The sequence below is a fragment of the Boleophthalmus pectinirostris genome, unplaced genomic scaffold (genome assembly GCF_026225935.1).
Source record: "Boleophthalmus pectinirostris isolate CB_2022bp ecotype Guang Dong unplaced genomic scaffold, ASM2622593v1 HiC_scaffold_13, whole genome shotgun sequence".
NCBI lineage: Eukaryota > Metazoa > Chordata > Actinopteri > Gobiiformes > Gobiidae > Boleophthalmus > Boleophthalmus pectinirostris.
Genome location: NW_026571036.1, coordinates 21,388,752 through 21,413,321, shown reverse-complemented (window position 1 = coordinate 21,413,321; position 24,570 = coordinate 21,388,752). Strand labels below are relative to the sequence as shown.

The window sequence follows — 24,570 nt, the reverse complement described above, 5'->3', positions numbered from 1 at the left end:
TATTATTTATTTATTTGCTGTGGTCAGGGCCTGTGTAGGATAGACTAGTACCAAGAGCTGTAGCATGGCAACAGCATAGCAACCAGAGTGTTCTATTGTCACCAGGTTTAGTGCTGCATCGATGTCAACAGTGAAAACCTCATTTCATGAGTCAGATTCGTTGGTGCAGGTCGCATTTTCAGGCACTCTGCTCGTTTGGTTTTTATCCATATTCACTGGTCAGTTTGTGTGTTTTTACTGTTGCTGCCTTTACAAACACTGTACATGCATGGATGACCTTAAAAGTAACAACAGCCCTGAGCCACTGAGAGTATGTGAGGAACTGTTGGACACTACGGTGAACAAAGGCACCTGTGGTGTACACAGGCAGCTGTATTCCTACAGATACCACGCCAGCTCTCCCTGTGAGCTGTCTCCTTGGGGGGTGGTCCTGGAGCTAGTGACTAAAATCTGTGAGAGTTCGTAGCCGCCCTCTCCCTCCTCGGCCCTCTGCAGCATGTCCTCCAGCATGCTGAGCGCTCTCACTGTGAGCCTGGCCAAGGCTGTAATGGACAAAGTGTCCCAAAGCCTGAGCACAGAGAAGGTGCACACTGTGTCCTTCACTGATTCCCTCAGAGACCTCATGGTGCAGGCTGTTTTCCGCACAGTCTCACACTTGGTCCCCACACACAAGTTGCAGACTGATCTGAGCTGCTCCTCCAAAGGCCTGCTCATGCTAGTGACTTGAGCCACAGCTGCACAGGTCTGTGTGCTCTTTCGAGGACAGCAACATGCTGATGTCTACCCAGCACAGATTTCAGACTTCAAGTCCTGCTCCAAGTCTGAGAAACTGAAGTCTTGCTTCTGGTCTGAGAATATGAAGTCCTGCTCCAGGTCTGAGAACATGAAGTCCTGCTCTAGGTCTGAGGACCTGACATCCTCTTCCAAGTTTGAGGAGCCCTCTGGTCCAGATCCCAAGCCCCTCTCTCAGTTTTAGGACCCCAAGTCCCTCTCTCAGTCTGAGGTTCCTGAGTCCTTCTCTCAGTCTGAGAACCTGAAGACCTGCTCCAGGTCTGAGAACATGAAGATCCTGCTCCAGGTCTGAGAACATGAAGACCTGCTCCAGGTCTGAGAACATGAAGTCCTGCTCCAGGTCTGAAGACCTGACATCTTCCTTCAAGTTTGAGAAGCCCTCTGTTCCAGACCTTGAGCCCCTCTCTCAGTCTGGGAAGCTGAAGTCCTGCTCCAGGTCTGAGGACCTGAAGTTCTCCTCTAAGTTTGAGAATATGAAGCCCTCCTCTAAATCTGAGAACCTGAAGTCCACCTCTAAATCTGTGGAGACCTGTGTTCCAGACTTCGGGTTCCTCTCTCAGTCTGAAAACCTGAAGGGCTGCTCCAAGTCTGAGAACCTGAGGTTCTGCCCCAGGTCTGAGAACATGAAATCCTGCTTCAGGTCTGAAGACCTGATATCCTCCTCCAAGTTTGAGAAGCCCTCTGTTACAGACCCTGAGCCACTCTCTCAGTCTGAGGACCACACTGCTAAAGAAGACACGGTGGACACTGGAGCTCAACCTTCTCCACATGCATCTACCAAAGGTTCCATCTTTTGCCGTTTCAGCAGATGGCTTTGTAAAGTCAAGAGGAGATACTTCAGATAGAATGAGACTTTTCTCATTTGCTTTTCTTGTGAAACTGCAATAAACTGTACTCTGTATAACATGCTGTTTCAAATAAATCAATTATTTGAAAACAGTGAGAGACTGCACATAAATGTTTCAGACAAGTAATGATAAGTCAATCATAATGATTTTGCAAGTTACATTTTTAAAGTGAAAAAGTATGAGTTCTTCAATGCCCATTGCAAAATTAAAATTGGACATATAAAATACTGTCCCAAGCTAGCTAGCATTAGCAAACAGTTTTTTAGTCACTCTCACAGGTTCCAGAAAATATGTTGTTTAAATCCATTTTGTATTTTTTATTTTCTTAGAACATGGCTTTGACTGTGTTTGCTAGTGTGTGCCTCGTATCACCATGGTAACTGCTGAACATTCTGAGCATATATAATCACAATTATCAAGTAACAGAATAATTTTGACATTCGTAATTTAAATATAATTGGCTTTTGACATCATACCTCATTCATGGTGCTGTCTCTACGTCCTTGCTCTGTACTAGTGCATAATAAATAATAAAAATAATAAATACAGTCTCATCAAAACTGCAATTTCAATGGGTCATAATTTAAATGACTGAATGTCCTCGATAAAGAACAAATGATCCTGTGTTGAGCCTGTCTTTTTGTTGTTCTCAAATCTCATGAAATTCTTGAATTCTGGATTAGTTTGTGTAAGTATTATCAGTTCATATTTCAGTCTTCGCTCAGTGTTAAAGGTGCATTGTGTAACTTTTCGGTGGCGGGTCCTTCAAATGCTTTTCTGGACATGTTATTGCTTTGTCTGGAATGTTTCACAGTATGGTATTAAACTTTTCTATCATCATGGAGAGCACACCAGGCCAAGTTACAGGTCAGATCTGAAAGGCAACCTCTCACAGTTAGAATATCTGTTTTTCTAGGTATTTTTGAGCTATGAAATGTATGGTAGAGCTGTTTAATGTCATACTGTGGAACATTCCAGGCAGAGCAATGACATATCCATAGAAACAAGCAGGTGATGGACCCCAGTGTTCCTGGAGTTACACTGTGCACTTTGAAGAAACCAACATTTTCAGAAAAAAAAATCCTATCTGATTTTTTTTTCATCGTGCCCTTCTCGGAATACTGAAAATCCTGACTGCTTGAATTGACGTTAGTGTATTTGAGTGCCTCTTGTTCCTGTCCTGGGATAACCTTCAGGTCTCAGTTCTGATTGTGTTGAAGCGTTGCATTCACAGCTGTCAGTTACTTGTCACTGAGCTGTCAAAGAAATCACTGCTCACCTGAGTCTGAGCACAAAAACAATAACGACAGCACTGGATTTAGAGCCCTAACAAGACCAGGGCCAGACTGTGTGACAATGCTCAATATGAACTGCCAGACTGGGAAAAGAGAGACAACTTTCAGATAGGAACTATTTTTGAAAAGTACTTTACAATGTGTGTTAGGCTAGGAATTTACAGGAGAGTATAACTGCCTTTATGTCCATGTCAGTAGTGAAAGAAGCACTCAGTTTTGTTACTTAGGTAAAAGTACACATACAGGAGCAAACAAAAAAAAGTACTTTAAGAGTAAAAAGTGTATTTTGTGCATATTTTAAGGCTTCAAATGTAGCAATTTTGGTACATATTTGTGCTGAATTTTGTTGAGTAGAAACAACTGAATCAGTCAGCTGTTTTTATTTGTATATTTTTGTTTGCTCAAACTACAAAGTAAACCTTCAAACACTTTACCTTATTTTTCAGTCCTGTTCCAAAATGTAATGGAGTAGAAAGTAAGGATACTTCCTCTCAGATATAGTGAAGTAAAAGTGTCCACTTTAAAATCTACTTAAGTAAAGTACAGATATCTAAAATGTTTAATTTAGTACAGTACTTTACTTTGTTACATTCCATCACTGGTCCATGTAATAACATTAACTTTTTTTTTTTTTACTTAAAGTGGAACAAAACACAAAAACACGAAACTTTTTTCACTCTGCTCGGATGTTTTATGGTTATATGGTTATAGTCATTTTTTTGGTTTTCTCGTAAAAACAAAACATAAATTTAAGTTTGTGCTGCCCCAAAACAAATCCCTTTCAGTCGTCCAGGTATGTTAGGTCTGCTAAAGGTGCGCTGTGGAACTTTTCTAGAGGAGGGTCCACTTATCTCCATGAAACTCTTGCTTGAATATTCTCCAGTATCGTAATTAAAGTTATTATCAACATGAAAACAGCTGACACCACAGGTCAACTTACAGGTCAGATCTGTGGAGAGCTGACTTCAATCCCACATATTTACCATCTGCCTCGCCTTAACATATTTTGACCCATATCTGAACTTTGAATCGATGTAAAAATAATGGATTTACTTCACCAATGGGACTTTAATTTTTCCTTCACATACAGAAACCACATTCATAGTCCCCACAGTTTGATCAATAAATAATTGTTTTAACATGGCCAATAATTGTACTCTTGCGTAGTCAGTGTTGAATGCAGCAAGAGTAAATAATTAAAACTTTAATTTATAATGAGCTAGACAAGTTTTTTAAAGCACAGAGGGCTTGAACATAGACTCTATGTTCTACCACCTGAACCACTGTACAGCCGCAGTCCTTCTCCTCTTATATTTTCTTATTTGCCATTTCTTCTGTTTATAATCAAATGACTAACCTTTGGAAAGCAGAGCCAACTCCGCACTCTCGATAAAAGCAATATTAGATCAGCCGAGGTAAAGGTCAGAGTGGGCAGATTGTCACATTATAGAACTTTAGCATTTGTTTATATGTGGGTGATTACGAGTGTGTTGAGGGGCCCTATCATCCCTCATCTATTATAACTGTGTCTGTAGCATTTTTAAAATACTAAAATGACAAATCATAAGGAAAAGACTCCAATAACAATACCACAACAAGCTCTTTTTACCGTTTGTTCAGTAGAGATTGGCAATTCCCTGGAACGCTTTTATATTTTACACATTTTAACTGGGATTATATTATATTGTTTGACTTGAAAAGACTAGATGATGTTACTTGTACTTTAAACGGACTTCTTATAATGAGCGTAATGGTTAGTCCTAAAAACTCCAGCTCTGACTCAGTGCTGTCACTTTGCCCTCTCCTCCTGAACGTGTGAAAGCCAAAAGTGAAAAGAGATTCATTTCACAATCCTCCTCCGAGCTCGAATATGCAAAGAATCTGAAGAAAAGTAGAAGAGGAGGGGAGGTGTAGAGAGAGAGAGAAGAAGAAGAGGGAGAGGGAGAAAAAGGAAGAGAAACGGAAGAGAGAGAACGAGACAGAGGGAGAGAGAAAGAGACGGGAGAAGAAATGAAGAAAAGAGAGAGGAGTGTGTGTGTGTGTGTGTGTGTGTGAGAGAGAAAGAGAGAGAGAAAAAGAGAGAGATGATGAGGGGGGGGCAAAAAGTGAAAAGTTATTCAGTCCACAGTCCTCCTCTGAGCTCAAATACATAGAAAATCTGAAGAAAAGTAGAGGAGGGGGGAGAAGAGAGAGAGATGGGGAGAGAGGAGAAGGAATGAAGGAAAGAGAGCAGAGTGTGTTTGTGTGTGTGTGTGTGTGTGTGTGTGTGAGCTCAAATACACTAAAGAATCTGAGGATAGTAGAGGAGAAAAGATGAGAGAGGGAGAGGAGAGAAAGAGTGAGGGTGTAAGAGAGAGAGAAGAGAATGTATCAAGGAAGGAAGGAAAGAAAGAGGAGTGTGTAGATAGAGAAAGTGAGGGAAGGAAGAGGAGAAGGAGGCGAGCGAGGGGAAGAGGTACCCAGACTCCTCCTGAGTATGTGAAACCTAAAAGTTAAAATGCCGAAAGTAGGGAGTGAGAGAAGAGTGTGAGAGAAGAGAAGAGGAGGGGTGCAAAGAGCAACATGTCTCAAATCATTGCACCACAGATTTTGTAACAGCCAAAAGCACTTATAGCACTTATCTGGATAAACCTTTTTACATAGAGTACTTCTTAAAGGAGCTTAAAAGAGAACCATTTGATTCCTACTCTGAATATGTTCATCTGTGTTTATCTGACAAATTGCTGGGTTTCAGATGACGTCACAACGTTCAATAGATCAGTAATATTTAGTACAGATGGGTGCAGGCAAAATTAATAGTTAAAGTTAAAGGCGCGTTGTGTAACTTTTCAGGTGGAGGGTCAGTTAAAAACTTTGTCTGGAATGTTTCACAGTATTGTATTAAACCTTTATATCTTCATGGAGACCAAACAAGACCAAGGTTAAGTTTACACTGAAAGGAATCACCGTATCGGGAATGATTTGCGTCCAGACACATCGTTTCTGTGTCCGTAATCCTTCCCTATCCACACAGCTTTGAGCATATTTGTTTTTTTGTTTTTTTTACAGAAACGAAACTTAAAACTGCATAGGCAAATTAATAATTTTCAAAAAACAGCTCGCTATTGTGCGCTGATGCGGTTCATCTTCTGTCAGACTAAAGGACACGACTCAGTGGATTATATGTGTTGTTTCTGTGACAGAGACGTCTTCTACTAATGGTGAGTCTGTTCTGTGCTTCTATCGCATTGGAGTTGGTTCCTGTTAAACTTTTCAGAGATTATACGTCTGCAGGTCAACCGCATATATGAATGGACATATATTCTAGCCTCTTAGCGTTTTGGCAGGGAATTACTTCACGGTGCATAGACCTACATCAGCGTATCAGTGTTTTCAGGTGTCCATACAGTGCCGCCGGATCAGATCCGTACTCAGATGAACTGAGAGCTGGCGGCACCAGACCATCTCTGGAGCCGTTTTCCATCAGATTAGTGTGGATGAACACTGCATCCATAATGAAAACAACTTGAATATGTACTAGTGTGGATTGGGCCCGTTACAGGTCAGATCTGTGGTGAGGCAACCCCGGACACAATCACAATGCTTATTTTCTAGGTATTTTTGAACTATAAACTACCTGTTATTAAATAAATGTAAGGCAGATCTGTTTAATGAGCAGAGCAGTGACATATTCATGGAACAAGCAGGTGACAGACCTCCAGCCAGAAAGTTACATAGTGCACCTTTAAAGTGTTAATATAGTGAGTTCTTCTATCTTCTAGTCCTGTGATATTTCATGGCAAAGAACAATGTAATGTGTCTCTTACCCTGCATCTGAGAGTGTGACAACATCACAACACAGAATCTTAAAACCACCAATATCTACACTTGCTCTTTTACCGAGAATGTTCAGGGTTTAAGTCTGTTGCCCTCTGCTGGCAGTAGTGAGGAACTGAAAATGTTGAAACAGCTTCTTAGCAGCATGGCTATCAGCAAATTACAAACACAAAAACAGATTCTATACAATGAGAGCAATAAGCAATAATATTGAACATAATAACAGTTTTAGTTTGTGACACCAAGTCAAAGTCAAAGACAACTGGACAGCTACTTGAAGTCAGTGTTCATCAAAGGCGGCATGAAAAGCTCCATATTATGTTTACATTATAAATCCACATTTACGTCTGCTGTACTTGTCTTTTGGTGTAGAGGAGAGAGGAAGAGAAAAAGGAAAGAGAGAGGAGTGTGTGTGTGAGAGAGAGAGATAGTGAGAGCGACATAAAAAGAGAGACATTATGTTTACACCTGCCGTACCTGTCTCCTGGTGTGGTCACTGAGCTCTCCGGGCATGTCATGGGCGCTCTTGATGAGGGTACGTGCGATGTGGTAGTAGTAGACAGAGATTATGGCCAGAGGAATGAGGAAGTAGACCAGGAAGATCATCACAGAGTGGATCTTGGGGTGCATCTCGTTGGACAGAGGGTACGGCACACAGTTGGCAAAGCTGATGTTCTCGGTCTGTGCCTGGATACACAGACAGACAGTGTAAAGGTGCAAGGAGATCTGGTTTTCATCTATGGGTGATATTTTTGTTAATTCACACTCCCCAGTGCTGTTACTACTTGAACGTGCACTGTGCAACTTTTCCAGAATACTCCACTGTATTGCATTACATGTATCTATTTCCATGGAGACAAAAAAGTGACACCGCCAATTTACATATCAGATCTGCAGAGAGTCGACCTTGCTCATGTTTTTTAAGCAATTTAATTGAATACATGCTATAAGTTTAATGCTACTGTGGAACAATTCAGAGAAAGCATTAACATCTCCATTAAGAAAAGTATTTGACAGACCCTCCACCAGAGAAGTTGCACAATATAATAAAAAAAGAGAATACAAATGCAGCCTATCATATAGAAAGTGTGACAACCTTCCTTCAGAACTCGGGATTGAATGGAGCTCTCCTCACAATTATTTTGCCACTTAATTTTTCTGAAATATGTGGTTCAGTATTGACCACGCAAACTCCTAATGTCTAAGCGCAGATGTCTAAGTTCAGAAGTGGCCATGTTTGCTTTGACATCGGACAGACCATATATTTCTCTGGTTGGTCGTCCTGTCTGTCAGTCTTATCCATTAGAACATGAAAGTATCCAGACTCATATAGTGTACACAGATCAGGCAGAAGAGTTAGTTTGGGGTGGCCAGGCTATATGAAGTCAGTCTTTAATAATGAATGTGAGAACAGTTTTTCTTTGATCCCTTCTGTGAAGAGTTGGAGTTGACTGAAGTCTGTCTCTTTGACTTTGCACCTCACTGAAGCACAGTTATGCAGCTATAGGGCTGAAAAACAAACATGCACAAACAACCATCTGTGTCTGAGGCTCAAATGAGCAGGATGTGTTCACAACATTACGGTTGAATTATTTGCAATGCAAATAATCAAACATTAATTGAAATTCAAATTGACGAAGGATCTGTTTGGGTCTTTTTCAGTGAGAGATCTATACACAATCCTGGAAAAAATATGATTTGGAGCGGAGACCAAATGTTTGTCCCCTTAATCTTCTTGAAAGTCACATTAGAAGCCATTTTAATGTAAGAAAAAATAAAAAAAAAAAATTTCTGAACTTCTTCCTGGATCTTGAAATCGTGATTATTAATATTTATTTATTTTTGTCATATCATTTATTCTAATTTTCACTCTAAGATATGTGGAATTCACACTATTTGAAAGAAAAATCCAAACATAAAATACAATGGATTGAATTATAGATTATTATTATTATTATTATTATTATTATGCTTTATTGGCAATAAATATGGCCTAGAACATAATTTGCTTTTTTTTTTCTTTTTTTTTTTTTTTTTTTGCATCTTAAAATCTCTGTTGGTTGAACATTAGACTCGCAGAAATTTCTACAATCTGAGACAATCTCGATCTCCATTTTAAACTATAAAATGAAAGTTTTGTGATCTGATGATGTCACTGCCTACACCCTAAACACATCAGAGAGATACTTTATTGATCCAGAGGGAAATTCAAGTTTCGCCGCAGTTTTGAATTCATTCATTAGACCATATTGTAAATGAAAAGGAAACAGATGCCCAGCCAAGTTTGTACAATACATCCAAACTGAGAATTACACCATTAGACCAGAGTCATTTTGGGTGATTTTCTATCTCAGCTCCTTTTGACTCTGATCCAAACTCCCGAACTTTGTGGGTGGATGACGTGATCATGGGAGAGCAGATGGAGAGGAGACTGAGCGCCACAGAGAAATAGAGCCCTGAATGTGAACATAAATCAGGATCAAGAGTGAAGAGGAGGGAGTGGGCCTTCATAAAGTCAGTAAATACAGTTTTATGGCTGTGGCTGCGCTGGTCCAATGGGAGGCTGTACGCTGATGTGATGATGAACTACATTTGACAGGGCGAGGCAAAGTCAAACAGTGTGGTTGGGAGGATTTATAAGGACATTTAATGGTGTCAAACGTGTTACGGAAGAATAACCTTTGCTAAGTTTGCAATGCGTTCTGAATATTTTAAAGTAGGGCTATTCAAATGTTTTAATTGAGACTCATCTAATCATTCCTATTTCAGATTGGATGTGTTTAATTGAGAGGTCCACAGCCAAAGCTCTGTCAGTAAAAGTATGTGGTTTGGAGCAGAGTTCAGACTTTGGAGGAAGACATATTGGAAAACTTTGAACATACTTTAGGACATCTGTGTACGAGAGGGTGGAGTCGAGTCTTAACTTACACATAATATATATGTAATCCAATTTTTCTTTTCAACCTCTTTTCCAAAAAATATCACTTAACTCATATAAACTATGATAAATATTTAGCACAAGTACAACTATCCCACTAAGCCAAGTTATAATTAAAAACCTGAAAGTCTGTCATATGCACCTTACCTTTGTTTGAGTATATTCATTATCACTACATAGAAACCAAAGCAAGTACACTATTTTTTGGACTATAAGTCGCAAGTTTTTTCATGGTTTGGGTGGTCCTACGACTTGTATGTTAACATTTTCACATTGACAGCTGCGAGAGGGCGCTCTAGGCTTGTGTACTCCTATACCACTGTCACTTCACATTCTACTGCACATGTCGGCTGCAGAAGAAAGAGAAAGAGCCACTGTCCTATCTGGTATCATGTCAGTTGATCGCACCATTACTTCTGTATCGTCCTGTTGGGATTCAGAAAGGCCATAATTCTAACTGGAACTGATGCTGAGTCTGATGACAGCTACGCAGAAGAGGAAGCGGCGCTCTGTTTACCTCTGGAGGTCACGGAATTACTCAGAAGTGACACAGAGGATGAAGAATTCAATGGATTTAGTGATTTGGAGTGAGATGGAGAGTTTGGTAAACTTGTTCTGTTGTTTATGCTGTAATTGTCTGAATAACTGTGACCTTAACAGCCTGTTGTTCTCTATTCTGCTGTCATTACTATAACTTGCTTACAAGATGAAATGTCGGTTCCTGGTCTCTGATTTTATAAAATAAATTTCTATATTATATTTCTTATAATCGAGTGTGACTTATATGTGTTTTTTTCATCTTCAATACGCATTTTTTGGCTGGTGCGACTTATACTGCGGAGTGATTTATAGTCCGAAAAATACCGTATAACTTTTGTGTATTGGTTGTTGGTGTTGATTCTACTTTTTCTTTGGAGGTTTGTTATTGCTGTACTTGATGCTGTAGTGTAGTGCTATGCATGGGCTTGTGTTAATTCCTGTAACAATATAGAATTCAAAACAAAATATCCTATCCGGTGAATGGTGAAAAGTTCACAAAATGTTGTGTGTAACAGGGAGCTGAAACCTATGACTGAGTAGTACTCACTGGCATGTGGATGACTTGGGAGAAGATGGCTTCGGGGACAGCGAGCAGCATTGACAGGACCCAGATGGAGACAGCCTTCAGACAGGTCCAGAACACTGCACCTGACGTCTGGATGTCCATGGGGTTCACTATGGCCCTGTACCTGTCAGAAACATGACACATACTACTATAGTACTGAAAATGGAACATTTTAATTGGTGTATGAACTCCGTAAAAGTTCACTATATAACTTTACTGGTGGAGGGTCTGTCACCTGCCTGTCACCATGGATACATTTTTGCCTTGTTTAGCATGTTCCACAGTATGGCATTAACCATATCTCCACGGAGACAGCAACAAGCCAAGTTACAGATCAGAACTGTGTAGAGACAACCCCGCTCACAATCAGAATATATGTTTTTGGTTTTTTTTTTTGGCAATTATAAAAACACCTGCAACTGAATAAATTCAAACTGGATATGTTTATTGCCATACTGTGGAACTTTTCAGGCAAAACAATCCCATTTTCAAGAAGACAAACAAGTGATTTACCCTCTGAAAAGTTACATACTGTACCTTTAAAATGGTGTCTATGTGGTTTATTCTAAACATAAAAATACAAAAGTATCATAGGCCTTGTGTATGCAGTCATTCAAAACCTTCAAATGTTTTAGTAGCCCAAACCAATCAACCAGTCCCTGCATTTGAATCAGACATTTCATCCTCAAAGGGCACAAATATACGTCATCTAAAGTGAAGTGAAACATTTTTGACATTTTTATTATTTTTTTGATTGTTTCCAGAGCCACTGTCAGGTCCGTCTTATATCGAAAGCTGTACTGATTTGATGTGACAGAAGAAATACTGCAAGAAGGAACTTTATTGAAAGTTTCTGAATTCTGACACATTCGTCAACAATAAATCATCCTCCGGGCTCAAATTTTGTTTATTTACTAAAGTAAGAGAGTTGGTAGTTGGATTACATATCTCAGACTGCAGGGGTAGGCAATACTGACAAACATCTACGTCTTTCTCTCACCATGGAGTATATCTCGATAACTATACAACCAACAGTTATATTTGAGGTTTGAGTATCAGACAAAATGTGAAAGGACTGTAAAATTACCCACACAAGTGCAGTAATATCACTTTAAATTCTTATTTTAAAGAATACAATAAGTAATAATAAATTATAAATGATAGAGATACCATTCAATATTTAGGTTTTGCATATCTTTGACACAGCATTGACGATTTTATCAATATTTCCATCTCTAATTCCTACTACCTCTTGTTGACAGTGGGGGTTGGGGTGAGTGACTTGCTCAAGGACATGAGAGGAGTATACAATCCAAATAGCAGGGCTCAGACACCAAGCGATAAAGAGCATTCCTGGAAGTCCGTTCTCTGTGTTCTTTACAAACTTTACAAACTCAAGGTATTGTGTTTTTTTCTTCTTTTTTCTCTCTCATAATCCTGACATCCTTTTGTCAATTACAGCATCTGCTCATCTCAGAAATTCTCTTCTACTGCACATAGTACAAGATGACTCTTTTCAAATCCTGAAAAAGACTCATTACCTCAACTCTGCTGCTCTGACCTGCTGACCCCTCCTTTCCAGTCAATCACACAAAATGCATTCCTGGAACAGTGAACATTTTCATTCATACTTTTATACTATATATATATATATACATACTTTTTTTTTCTTTAAAATGCCCATTTTATGCTATTTTCTGGTCTACGTACATACCCAGAGTTGAGTTTTGTTTCATTCACAGATGTTCTTCTCTCAAACAGAAAACACATGTCTCACCTTGTGATGTCATGTGGTTATACAGAAAGTGCTCTACTGTGTTTAAACTCCAGACACTATCACTAGAATCATTTGGATAATTTCAGTCCTGGAATTGTCAATTTCTACTGAACTAAGCGGTAAAATGTCGCTGTTAACATGAAAACTACTGCTTCATAACATCACAAGGTAGACCAGAGCATTTTGAGTTTTGGAGATGTAGACAGCCCAATAATGCAGGGTTACTTAAACATGTGTGAATGAAACAAAACACAATTTTGGGGAAGTTTTTGATGAGGTAACAACATTCTAATAGTCATAGTCAGTTTTGTGCAGTATGGGACCTTTAAGGCTAAAATGAGTCTGAAGCCTATTGCAAACATGCGCACTCCCTCGAAGCTCAGACAGCTTGTGGAGCATTATTCGTAGGGAGTTCGTTAAAATCGTATGCACACTCACTTCTATTTTCCTCACTAATACTTTGAAAGTACATGATCAAGTATCACAATGTATTCCTTTGAAATGCAAATGTATTCAGATTGCCACTAAATGAAAAAGAAACCCAAATTGCTTCTCACAGATCAAATAAAGAAACCTAACTCTTTATCTAACTGAACTTGAATACAATTACTTAGAATTAGTATTCTCAGGTATTTTCTGTACCCGAGGTGGTGCAGGTCTGTGCTGATGGATCACACTGTGCGTAAAGCTGTGGATGCAACACCTCTTTCTTTTGTTTCCCTTTTCTTTATTTAGTTCAGGTGCCTCTAGAACATGGAAGCATGGGGATAATATTTCTGTTTTTATTGCCCCAAGTGCAAAGAATGACTTTTCTTTTCTCAGTTAACTGTGAGTTGTTAGACACAGTGCTGATAAGTAAATATCTTCCTCCACCCACTGTATAGGCAGGACAGGCTGTGCAAATGTAAAATACAGAAGAGCTGCAGACTTTGTTGACATGTTTTCACTGCACCAAGCAAGAGATGAGCCAAGGACAGCACCCAGAGATCACCCAGGTGCCCAGTTTGCAATGGGAATATTGGAAATCAAAGCAAACACACACTGATTAGATACTATTAAAGAAACTGTACAGATATATAATGGCATACTGTAAAAGCAGAAGAAAATGAGAATGAATAAAAATTAGAATGAAAATGGAAAAAAAAAAGATGATTGCATCTAATTAGTGTTTTTTTTTCCCTCTGCAAAACAGAAAGTGCAGCATTTACATGCTAATGCTTGCTCGCTTTCCCATGATAGTAAATTCTGCTCTCTGAAAGTTGTGAAAAGCACTTATAAACTCATTATGGTAAATAATGAGGATGCTCAGTGTATGGGACGTGAGCAATAAATTGGACTGCTGCAAACAGTTTTAAAGTCCTATATTAAGCAAGTTGACTCTTGTGAGCTTTAAGCCAAGTTATAACGTTGTTACGTCATCAAAACATACCTGGGGTTGTGTTTTGTTTCACTGTTTCATTCACACATGGTTGTGTAACCTTTTATTATTAGTCTTTCTACATCTCCAAAGCTCTGTTCCACCTTCATCTGTCATGTGGTGGTAGTTTTCAACTTAACAGTTACTTATACCTTTAGTTCAGTAAAGATGGGCATGTCCAGGGCTGAAATCATCCAAATGATTCTAGTGAAGGTTATGAAGGTTAAAAACATAGTGGAGCACTTCCTTTATTACAACATGACATCACAAATTGGAACAGAGCGTTTTCAGTTTGAGAGAAGAACTCAGCCCAAATGCAGTGTTTGGGTGTTAAACATGTTTGAATGAAACAAAACTCAACTCCAGGTCTGTTTGTGAGGAGAACATAGATCAGAAAATAGTCTGATATTGGCCCTTTTAAAATGAACTAGTTGTGTTTTTCACTTGCCGAACACTTAATAGAAGTAGCTGTGTGGTAGTGGTCCACATACAGGACTATACTATGGGGAAATCATGTGTTTAAAAGCATGCATGTCTTTTCATGCTGGAAGCCCAGGAGGCACTCTACACCTGTGAGACATGTTTACAGCTAAAGTGGTAGCCTCATCTACTGTGTGGATGTACATTCAGTCATGAGGTGTTTTTTTTTTTTTTTTTTCATAGACACAAACAGACAGCTGAGTGCACTTGTTGCTGAATCATACATCAGGGTCAAGGCTCCAGTTACAACCAGGTCTTTGAATTTAACCACAGGCCCACATGACATTTGCTGTTTCTCTGATACATGGTAGCTAATAGGAAATACAGCGGGGATGTACACACACTTATATAAAAAGAAGCTATTAATGTTATCAAAGACTATATAAAGAAGTGGACTAAGGGAGTATAACGTCACCCATAGCGTTCGGTTCCACTTAAATTAAGTTCACAAGGCTAACAGTTATACAGGCGAATATGGAGCCAGTTCCACATTAGGATTTTTTTTATTTTTTTTTTATTAGCAAAATAAAATAGTGACTGGTTAATACAAACATTTTAAGACCAAAATGACAGAGCTCACTGCAGCAGTTACAGAGACAGGTGACAATTTTTCAAGAGTCAGTGGAGCCAGAAGCGTGCCCATGCTCACTTCGTATTTGGAACATGGCAGCTGCATTACAAAGAAATAAAAGCAAGAATAACATCATGGATTAAAAGAGGAACGTTTGCATGTTCTTCTCCATTTCTGTTTTCTTACCCAACCTCATTTCTTAGGTATCCTTCAGAAATGTAAACTTTAAGAACACCAAATGGTAGATGATTGACGCAAAGCACTCTCACCTCACAGCAAGAAAAACTTTGAATGGAAAAAAAAAATAAAAAATCTGCCTTTTTCTGCTACGTTTAGATTTGTACATGTTCTCAAATGTGATTCTCAGTTTGCCAATTCATATGTCAGTCTTTTTGTCAATTCTTCTGGATGCATTTAAATTGGAACCTTAAATAGAACCTTAGAATTAAACCATGAATCACACATCTAATCACAGTCGCAATGAGTCATCATGGAGCTAGTGGATACAATATCTGAAGCTCACAGGTCCCTCTTATAGACTATTATTTATCCTTTAGCTGTATCTGTTTGGCCTCAGCTGCTGTTTCTGGACTCATAAAGTGTGATTTCTTTCATAAGGTTATTGTCAAGAGCCACTAAAATGAGTATAGCCTATCTGACCAGAAGAGGTTTTTCATTACATGGAAAAAATTATCTTGCCTGAAATGTTTTTTTGTTTCATATGTGCAGGACATTTATTATTATTATTAATTTTCAGGAAAGATCTGTCCTCTTTGCTCTATTGGTGGTTTTCAGATTGTGATCATGTCATACTTTCATATGGGGAGCAAGAGACATTTTTCTATAATGATTACATCTGCCCCGTTTACATGAGAGTTTTAATTCCGATTAAAAATAATTTAATTCAGAACAAAATTTATTCCACTTTAAAAAGAACATGTAATGATTATTCGGAATTAAATTTAAATCCGAATTAAGTGGGTGGTTTATTCCGATTTTTAAGTTTAATTAATTTATTCCATGACCATGTAAACGTTTATTCTGCTAAAAAATAATTCCGGTTGTTCAGCGCATGTGCGTTGGATCACCCTTCTGACGTGATAGCGCACTGCAATATGCTTAAAAAAAGTTTGTATCATGTTTGTGTTCCCGTACTTTTGTTTCCCGTTGCCCATGGAATTGTGAAAGGTACCGAGGTTCCCTGTTAACACCGCGAGCCATCCTCATCCCAAGCTATCACCATGAACTCATAAAACTGCAGCATGTAGCCTAGAACTGTACACAACTCACCACATCAGCCTGGAGCAGAAGCTCAGACATCACGCTCTCCGAGCGAGTTGGTCAGACAGGTGGCGCTGGTTCCAGATGGAGGCGAGCAAGACCACTGGATCGTTGCTGCGAAAGTGAGAGTGTGCTGTGGTTGCTCCTGTTCTCCGTGCTCGAGCAGCTTGGCTTGTATCGAGGTGGTGCAAAACATCCAGACAGAAGCTCGACTCCGGTTTGTTTGGTTATATCTTGTTCTGAGCGTCCGTCCACTGTGCTCTTGGTTCTTCCCCAGGGAAAGCGCTTCTCAGGCAGAGGCACCTAACACCACTCCTCACTACAGCTCCTCTGGGGCCGACCTGAACAGGAGCTGCTCTCGCTGGTTCCGAAGACTGGGTTCCAGTTTATATGGGCGGGAGAACAGCGGTACACATCCCCACACGTAACGACAAACCGAGATTACAAAAAAGCCTGTAGCAGCTGATGTGTGTTTTCTTCCGGTCAACGTAAATACGTTTGTGTGCTTGTCCAATCAGAACCCTTCCCCATCGCGGAATTAAATAAAGCCGATTTAATGTGTTTTCCATGTAAACCTTAATTCGGAATTATTATTTCCATGTAAACTTGAAGGAGAATAATTTAATTCCAAATTAATTAATTCGGAATAATTAAATCGGAAAAAAAAAAAACATCATGTAAACGTGGCGATTGTACTTTGCCTGAAATATACAAAAGGTATTCACAAATGTTTGACCTGATCATTTCTATTATTTACTAGACCCAAGAACTCACTAAATTACAACCAAAACCAGCATTTTAAAGCTATTCATTTTGGCTGCCACTCATCTGTACTTAATAATATAAGAGACTGTTGTGATATCATTTGTAACATTTTTTATATATTTTTTTGTATTTAAACATAGAGGATGCAGAAGAAATGATGGAGCTGTCACTCTATACAAGCTCTGACTCTGTGGGACCATTATAGCTGATTTGGTAAATGTCGATGAAAGCAGGCTGGCTGACTCATACGCCACACGGGAGCAGGCCAGCTCACCCACCTTGTGATGTCATGTGGTAATACAAGAAGTTGTCTGCTGTGTTTTTAAACTCCAACTCCAAATAATATAATAATAATTTGTATAATTTCAGCACTGGGATTGCCACTATCTACTGAACTACTACTTCATGACATCACAAGTTGGAATAGAGTATTTTAAGCACTAAAGATGTAGACTAATCATGCAGGATTATTTCAAATGTGTGAATGAACAAAACACAGCTCCATGTATGTTTTGGGTGATCTTAAACCTCACAAGAGTCAATTTTGTGTAATATAGAACCTTTTAAACCAAAAAAAGAAAGAAAAAACACAAGTCATATCCTCTTGTTAGTGTGAAGTGTTCCAGTGATATAGTGCTCCTTGTTCTTTGTCTGTCGTCACTGGCTCACGCAGAAATATCAGGTGTACTGGAGGAGCTCATTTCCTCTCCACAGCTGCGACCACAACCCCCGAACAGATCTCGATAGGCCAATAAGTGGGCTAAAGTGGGCCTAAAGGGGGCGCTAATGAGACTAGCATTCCCTGCGCTTCTCTATCGGGCTAATTACGCTAACAGGTCATTAGCTGTGAGAATCACCTCCAGCCTGATGGACAAACAGACAGCCCAGACCCATCGATCAGTGTGAGATCATGACCCTAGAGGAGCGGGGCGAGGAGGGCTGGGAGGGCTGAGTGCTTCGGTGGTAATGTGTTTGGCTGGGTTCAGCTCACAGTGACATCCATTCAAATGAGAAGATCACAGGCCGTCTGACTTATCTTTGGTTTCTGCAGTGAAAGTGGATGTTTGTTTCATAAGACTGCACTTTTCAATCTGGATGTAATGTCTAATGGCATCTGTCTAGGGCTGGGGCTGAAAATGATATTAGGTATTATTTTTTGAGTATTCTGATAAAGATATTGAGAGCATATGTCAATCCAATGATAATATGCTTGAAGTGTATCCATGTGTTGCAGAGGGAGAGATATTTAGCATAGGTTCTATAGCAATTAACAATTTGAACAAAATATTTTACCTGTTGAATAGTTAAAAGTGCTCAAAATGGCGTAGTATCAGAGTGATGATGAATCAGCATATAGTTTCCATAGCGATGAACAGTTTAGAACAAAATAGTATATCTTTTGACTAGGGATGTAACAATAACCAAAATATTGTGATATCGTATCGTCATAGTTCTCACAATAATATCGTGGACCATCACAATATATCAAATTACAAGTCTCTTTGCTTAAATTAAGAGTTATGGTGCAGCAATAGCTAAAAATAAAAAAAAGACAGAGAGAACTACATAGACCATGATCCTTTGCCCCATTTCAGTGTAGACTACAAGAAGAAATAACAGTTCTAAGCACTTTTAAGTCTTAGTTCTTTGGATTAAGTCTTGTCAAGGCATTTTAAGAGGAAAAAGTAGCATTCACAGTTTTGTTTGCCTCCACGAAATATTGAAATAAATGTTGTACCATGAGATTTATATTGTGAAAATATCGTGCTGAGAGATTTGGATATTTTTACATTCATAATCGTGAGCTTTCCCACAATATCACAATAAATATTGTACCATGAGGTTCATATCGTGACGATATCGTATCATGAGACTTGGATATCATTAACACCCCTACTTTTGACTGGTGAAAGGTGCTCAAAATGGCAACTATAAACAGTAAAAGTAGTTGAAAATTCCCCACAAAACACATTTTTTCTCATTATAACAGTTTAACAGTTGACCAATATTCAAAATTGACAATATTATTCATAGATACAATCTAATACCCACCTATGAAGTACTGTAGAGAATGTAATTTGTTATGTTTTACTCAAATGCTCCACTGTTGAGACCTGTTGGAAGCATTTACCATAGATGATTTTGTTCAGGAATTGAACCCATGACCATTTTGCTAAGATTTTAACATCAAAGAGATGAACATTTCCTCAGATTTCTGTTTCCCACTGACCAGACATCAGCAACAATAAACCTTCATTCTTGCCTCATCATAACCACCCTTACAATATTCAGTCGAGTGTGTATTAAAGAAAAATGCACACTTTTGCTTTCCACTTCAGTCCTATATAAGAAACCCTGATAGTGTCCACTACATTTGCTCTAGCATTTCTGACCTGTCCCCATTGACCTGAGTCTGTTTTTATGCATACAAGTCCACTACAATCAGCAGACGTTTTGAAAATGTCCAAATTATCCTCCAGTGAAGCACAATTGTCCACTGCTGTCTGCATTATTCGGTTTGCAATTTATTCTTTTGAACAGTGTGGGTCCTTCAATATTCTCGACATAAAGCAATTCATTCTTTGAAATCACTTCAATAAAAAAAGGCATTCTTCACCTGAGTAGTCTCACATGTTTGGGAGAATTGAATGTCCCAGTTACAAAGTGTAGTACAATAGCAGATAATTAGTATCATAAATGAGAAAATTCAAGAAACTCATGAAAAGTACTTAAATCTTGATTACTAACATTGTGTAGTGACAGTTTTGGCTGGACATTTCAGGACATGGAGAAGAAGCCGTGTATCATTCATTCATTATTTTTTCAAAATAAAATAAAAAATAACTAAATATCTGGTCTGCTCCCGGTATGATTCTGGTCTCAGTTCTGGTTTGGTCCCGGTCTCAGTCCTGGTCTCAGTCCTGGTCTCAGTCTCAGTCTGGTCCCATTCTCAGTCCTGTTCTCAGTCCTGGTCTGGTCCTGGTCTCAGTCCCAGTCTGGTCCTGGTCTCAGTTCTGGTCTGGTCCTGGGTCTGGTCCCGGGTCTGGGTCCCGGGTCTGGGCCCGGTCTCAGTCCTGGTCTCAGTCCCGGTCTGGTCCCGGTCTCAGTCCTGGTCTCAGTCCTCGATCTGGTCCTGGTCTGGTTCCGGTCTCAGTCCTTTTCCAGGTCTGGTCCCAGTCTCATTCTCAGTCCCGGTCTCAGTCCTAGTCTCAGTCCTGATCACCCGACAGTCTACATGGGCGCACCTCCCAGCCTGTCCCAACACTCAGTCCTGGTTCAGTCCTGGTTCAGTCCTGGTTCAGTCTGGTTCGGTTTAGACCTGGTTTAAACCTGGTTTAGTCCTGGTTTAGTTCTCTTTTAGTCCTGGTTCATCCCGTACACAGCACTGCAGTTTAAGTCACAGAAACGGGAAAAGGCCGTTATTATTTTTTTCCATTATTCATTTAAACATAAAATCAAAAAAAGAATAAAAGAATCGTAATTGTTTTTTTCATTTTGGTTTTGGAGACAAATAATGAAGAAAATAGTAGTTTTTTCGTTTTCTTATTTTTGATTTTATTTTGAAAAACAAAATGAACAAATGATACACGGATTGAGAATCTAAAGTGGATTTGAAATGTCACTTCACGTCACTATTAGATAAAATGCTTAAATGATTTACTTTAAAAGTGCACTATAGCTTTTCCAGTCGGTCACCTGCTTTTTGTCAAGTAGGTGTCATTGCTTTGCCTGGAATGTTCCACAGTATGGCAATAAACGTGACTGTCTTGCATTTGTTAAATTACAAGTTTAGTTACTGCTTAAAGGTATACTTTGTAACTCCATGGAAATGTTAATGCTTTGTTTTAAATTGTCCACAGCATGGCATTAAACTAATATTGCAAGTCTCCGTGGAGATTCTTAAATTTATGGTCATACTGTGGAACATTCTAGGCACATCTCCACGGAGACAAGCAGGTGACTGACCCTCCACCGCCAAGTTACAGAGCGCACAATTAATGAACAATCTCTTAGGGGGGAAAAAATGGATGTAACTTGGCCTGATGGTGTTACCTGCTCATCGCCATGGAGATAAAGCTTACTCCACACTTTGGAACATTCGAATCTAGGCAAAGCAATAACACCTCATGGAGAAATCAACACTAAATTAGCTTTTTGGCTTTTTAAAAGTTTTGTGTGTGTTTTTTTTTTTTTTTTGTCCTTGTTTTTTGCTGTTAAGTAGGTGTCAACTAGTTTTTGCCAATTTAGTGTGAATAAATTTGCTTTTTTTTTTGTCTAAATCTGAGTGTGTTTTGCTCCCAATGGGCAAACTATTCACCATGTCAAACACTGTCAACTTCTGAGTAATTAGACTGCTACAGAGTTAGAGCCCTTTATTTTTATGCTTGTCTTGTCAGTACGGTCTATTTTAATGTGAACCCCAAACCACTGAGTGAAACAGCAGCCCACAAGTGTATTACGCACTTGTTTACGGGACCAAAACAAAAGAGCCCATCCTCGTCCCTTTATAATTACCCTGTTGACAGTTAAAGCGCCATGGTGAAATCTATAGTGTTTTGTGGAGATCCAGAACATAACGAGGTCCGGTTGGTGTTGAACTAAATCAAATCTTAGCTGCGTTTGAGAGCTCCCATTGGAAAGGCCTTGCTCAAAACTGCTGAGTGAATATGTACCCACTCTGATGAATGTGAACCACTGATGTCACCTTGCTCTGAATAAACATTGAAAAAAAAACAAAAACAGATGGAAATACGTGTAAGATAGGACGACTTAAACTAATTTATCTGTATCTACTTTGTTATATTGTCTGGCAGTGCAAGGTTGCTATGTTTGGTCATCCATAGAAGAGAATTAGGGCTAGGCATTGGGCAATATATTTCAGTAATGGAATATAAATAAACACAAACAAATAAAGAATTGTTTTCACCACGATCAATGATAGATCTGTTTGAATTATGACCAATCTGTTTTCAATGTTATTAAGGTTAAGTTAGATTTCATAATATGATTAGAGAAATGTGTTGTCTGCAGGGTTATCTGTCAAGAGCACAGTGTGATTGGAGTCTATTTAGATCACAGTAATATTGAAGTAGTGAGGAGGATTGCATTTGTTAATGGGAAAAAGATTCTCACAGTTTTATCACTTTTGATTGTCTTGCTAGAGGAGCCACTGTTTGTTTTGGGGCATAGGGCCTCATTTATTAGTGAGCCAGAGTGTTGGAGACGTGTGGAGACACTTTTTAAATATTCCATTCAGTCCTTGTATTTGCAGAGGTCACTGGTGCTAGGCTAGTGCATGTCAATGGCCATAGTTAGCCTGTCACTAAAAACAGTCTTACCCACTCCACAAAACACCCGGAGCAAATCTGCTATTACACCAGACTGTCGATGTGAATGTCTGTGTTGATAAAACAATGTATGAAATAAAACTAACTTTGCATCACATGAATCGTCGCAGGTTGAAGGACTATTTTCTCAGCAGCAGCGGGGTTTTACTTTGCCGGTAAGGTAGGTGCTATGTGATATCAGACCGCCGCTGCCAAGGTTTCTATCAGGAAGTACAACTTGCTGCTGCTGCTGCTCAGACATAAATGCTTCAAATGCAAGGTTGGCTTTACTTCTAAAATTATTCTATCAACACAGACATTCACATTGACAGTCTGGCATTATAATTGTTTTTCCTCAGGTGTTTTGTTGAGTGGGTAAGACTGTTTTTAGTGGCAGGCTAACTATGGCCATTGACATACACTAGCCTAGCACCAGCGACCTCTGCAAATACAAAGACTGGATGGAATGTTTAAAAAAAGTCAGTCAACACATCTCCAACACTCTGACTCACTAGGAAATGAGGTCCTATGTCCAAAATTTCGGACGGTGCGTTTAAGGGACACTCATACGACCTCTGCATTTTACTCGTCTTTCAATGTTTCTGTCAGAAGCAGTGGGCGTGGCAAGGACCCATCTCCAGCTCTTGAGCTATGGGCTTGGTCACAATAGTTGGAATATTATGTTTTGTGTTATGGGCCAAACCAGAGGACCCGGTGAAACCCACCCTGACACATGGAAACATGGAAACACATGCATTTGCACAGAAAGGCCTGGGAGTTGAGCCCGGATGTTTCTTAAATTAAGGTGAGTCACAGCCAAGGTTTTTTTTAGAAATAGATGATGATAAATTGTTGTTTTCCAATTTGAGTAAATTCCTCTGTTTGCAAACATAATCTCTTATTAAATATGCGATATTTGACTAAACTGATGGGAAACCTGCCATGGTTGCGAAAGGTTTTATTAAAATCTAATCTGCTGATTTAGAATTTAGATTTTTAATTTGAAAGAACATTTGGTGCCAAGGACAAAACAGTCACATAAATCACAGTCTAATCTTTCTGTAATAACATATTTAACTTTATCTTTTGACAGTTGTCTGTAATTCTTATATTTTGTGGGTAATTTTCTGCTTCTTGTAGTGTTTGTGTTTATGACGATGTCTGAAAGAGAGCTGCCCTCACTTCTGAAGAATATGCAATTTTTTTTTAGTTCGATTAGAGTCATTTTGGTTTCAATGCAGTCTAAATATAATACTTTTAGAGTTTAGAGACAGTATTTATGCTGTGGCGGCAGGCTGCTAAACACTTATTGTTTGTTGATGATTTTTGTCAGAAATGTTTACTTCACACGTCCAAGTAGATTATAGCTTTTTGTTCTTTTGTTCTTTTAAACTCCACATACCTTCACTTGATCGTTAAGATGATTTCAGAACAGAGCATGTGGAGCTTTGGAGATGTAGACAAACTAATAATAAAGGATTACTCAAACATCAATTTTGTGTAACAGGACCTTTAAATCCAGATTACTAATATTGTGTAAACAGATGTGACCTTGGACAATGACAGTTTTGTTCTCTATTTCAGGACATGGAGAAGCTAATGTGGATTTGATACAGAATTAAACACTTGATTGCTCATTAAGGAAGTCATCAGGCATCATCCGGGGGTTCCAGTGACGCAGCCGATTAGAGCATTGCGTTTCAATTTGCTCCCTTTTATTCATGGGTTTCAGATTCCTATATAAAACTTCCTGAGGACATTTTCCCTATAAAAAAAAGATATACTATTTTGTTTTAATCGCTATGGCCACTGTTCTGACTTTTACATTTTTTTATAATAACCACCCCCTAAGGGAAAAAAACTCAAAACATGGTGCACCCCTCAAGTTTCTAAGTATCTTGATAGAGCTTTGCTGATTTGGCTGCATACACTACTGCTTTATTTTCTTTTAGATGTGAGAAGATTAGTGACGTTTAGTGGTGAAATACCCATATTACACTTGCAGTTCAAACTTGGTTTCAGTCTGAAATCTTTTTTACAACAAATAAATATCCGTGTGTGATAATTCATAGTTGGAGAACACAAAAGTTTTATGAATCAATAAAATAGTTGCTCCATACTGAGTTCTGCGTGGGATAAAACTGCATGACTCAAAAAT

The 24,570-nt window shown here is 38.9% G+C and overlaps 1 protein-coding gene across 1 annotated transcript in view; it reads right to left on the bottom strand.

Annotated features, from left to right (window-relative positions):
• nmbr (neuromedin B receptor) overlaps positions 1-24,570 on the bottom strand; it is a 48,981-nt gene that overhangs the window by 20,018 nt on the left and 4,393 nt on the right. The window contains exons 2-3 of the mRNA XM_020920425.2: positions 10,777-10,918; positions 7,229-7,438 (exon numbers count right to left, since the gene is read on the bottom strand). Of these exons, the coding sequence (XP_020776084.1) occupies positions 7,229-7,438; positions 10,777-10,918 (352 nt within the window). The remainder of the gene's footprint in view (positions 1-7,228; positions 7,439-10,776; positions 10,919-24,570) is intronic.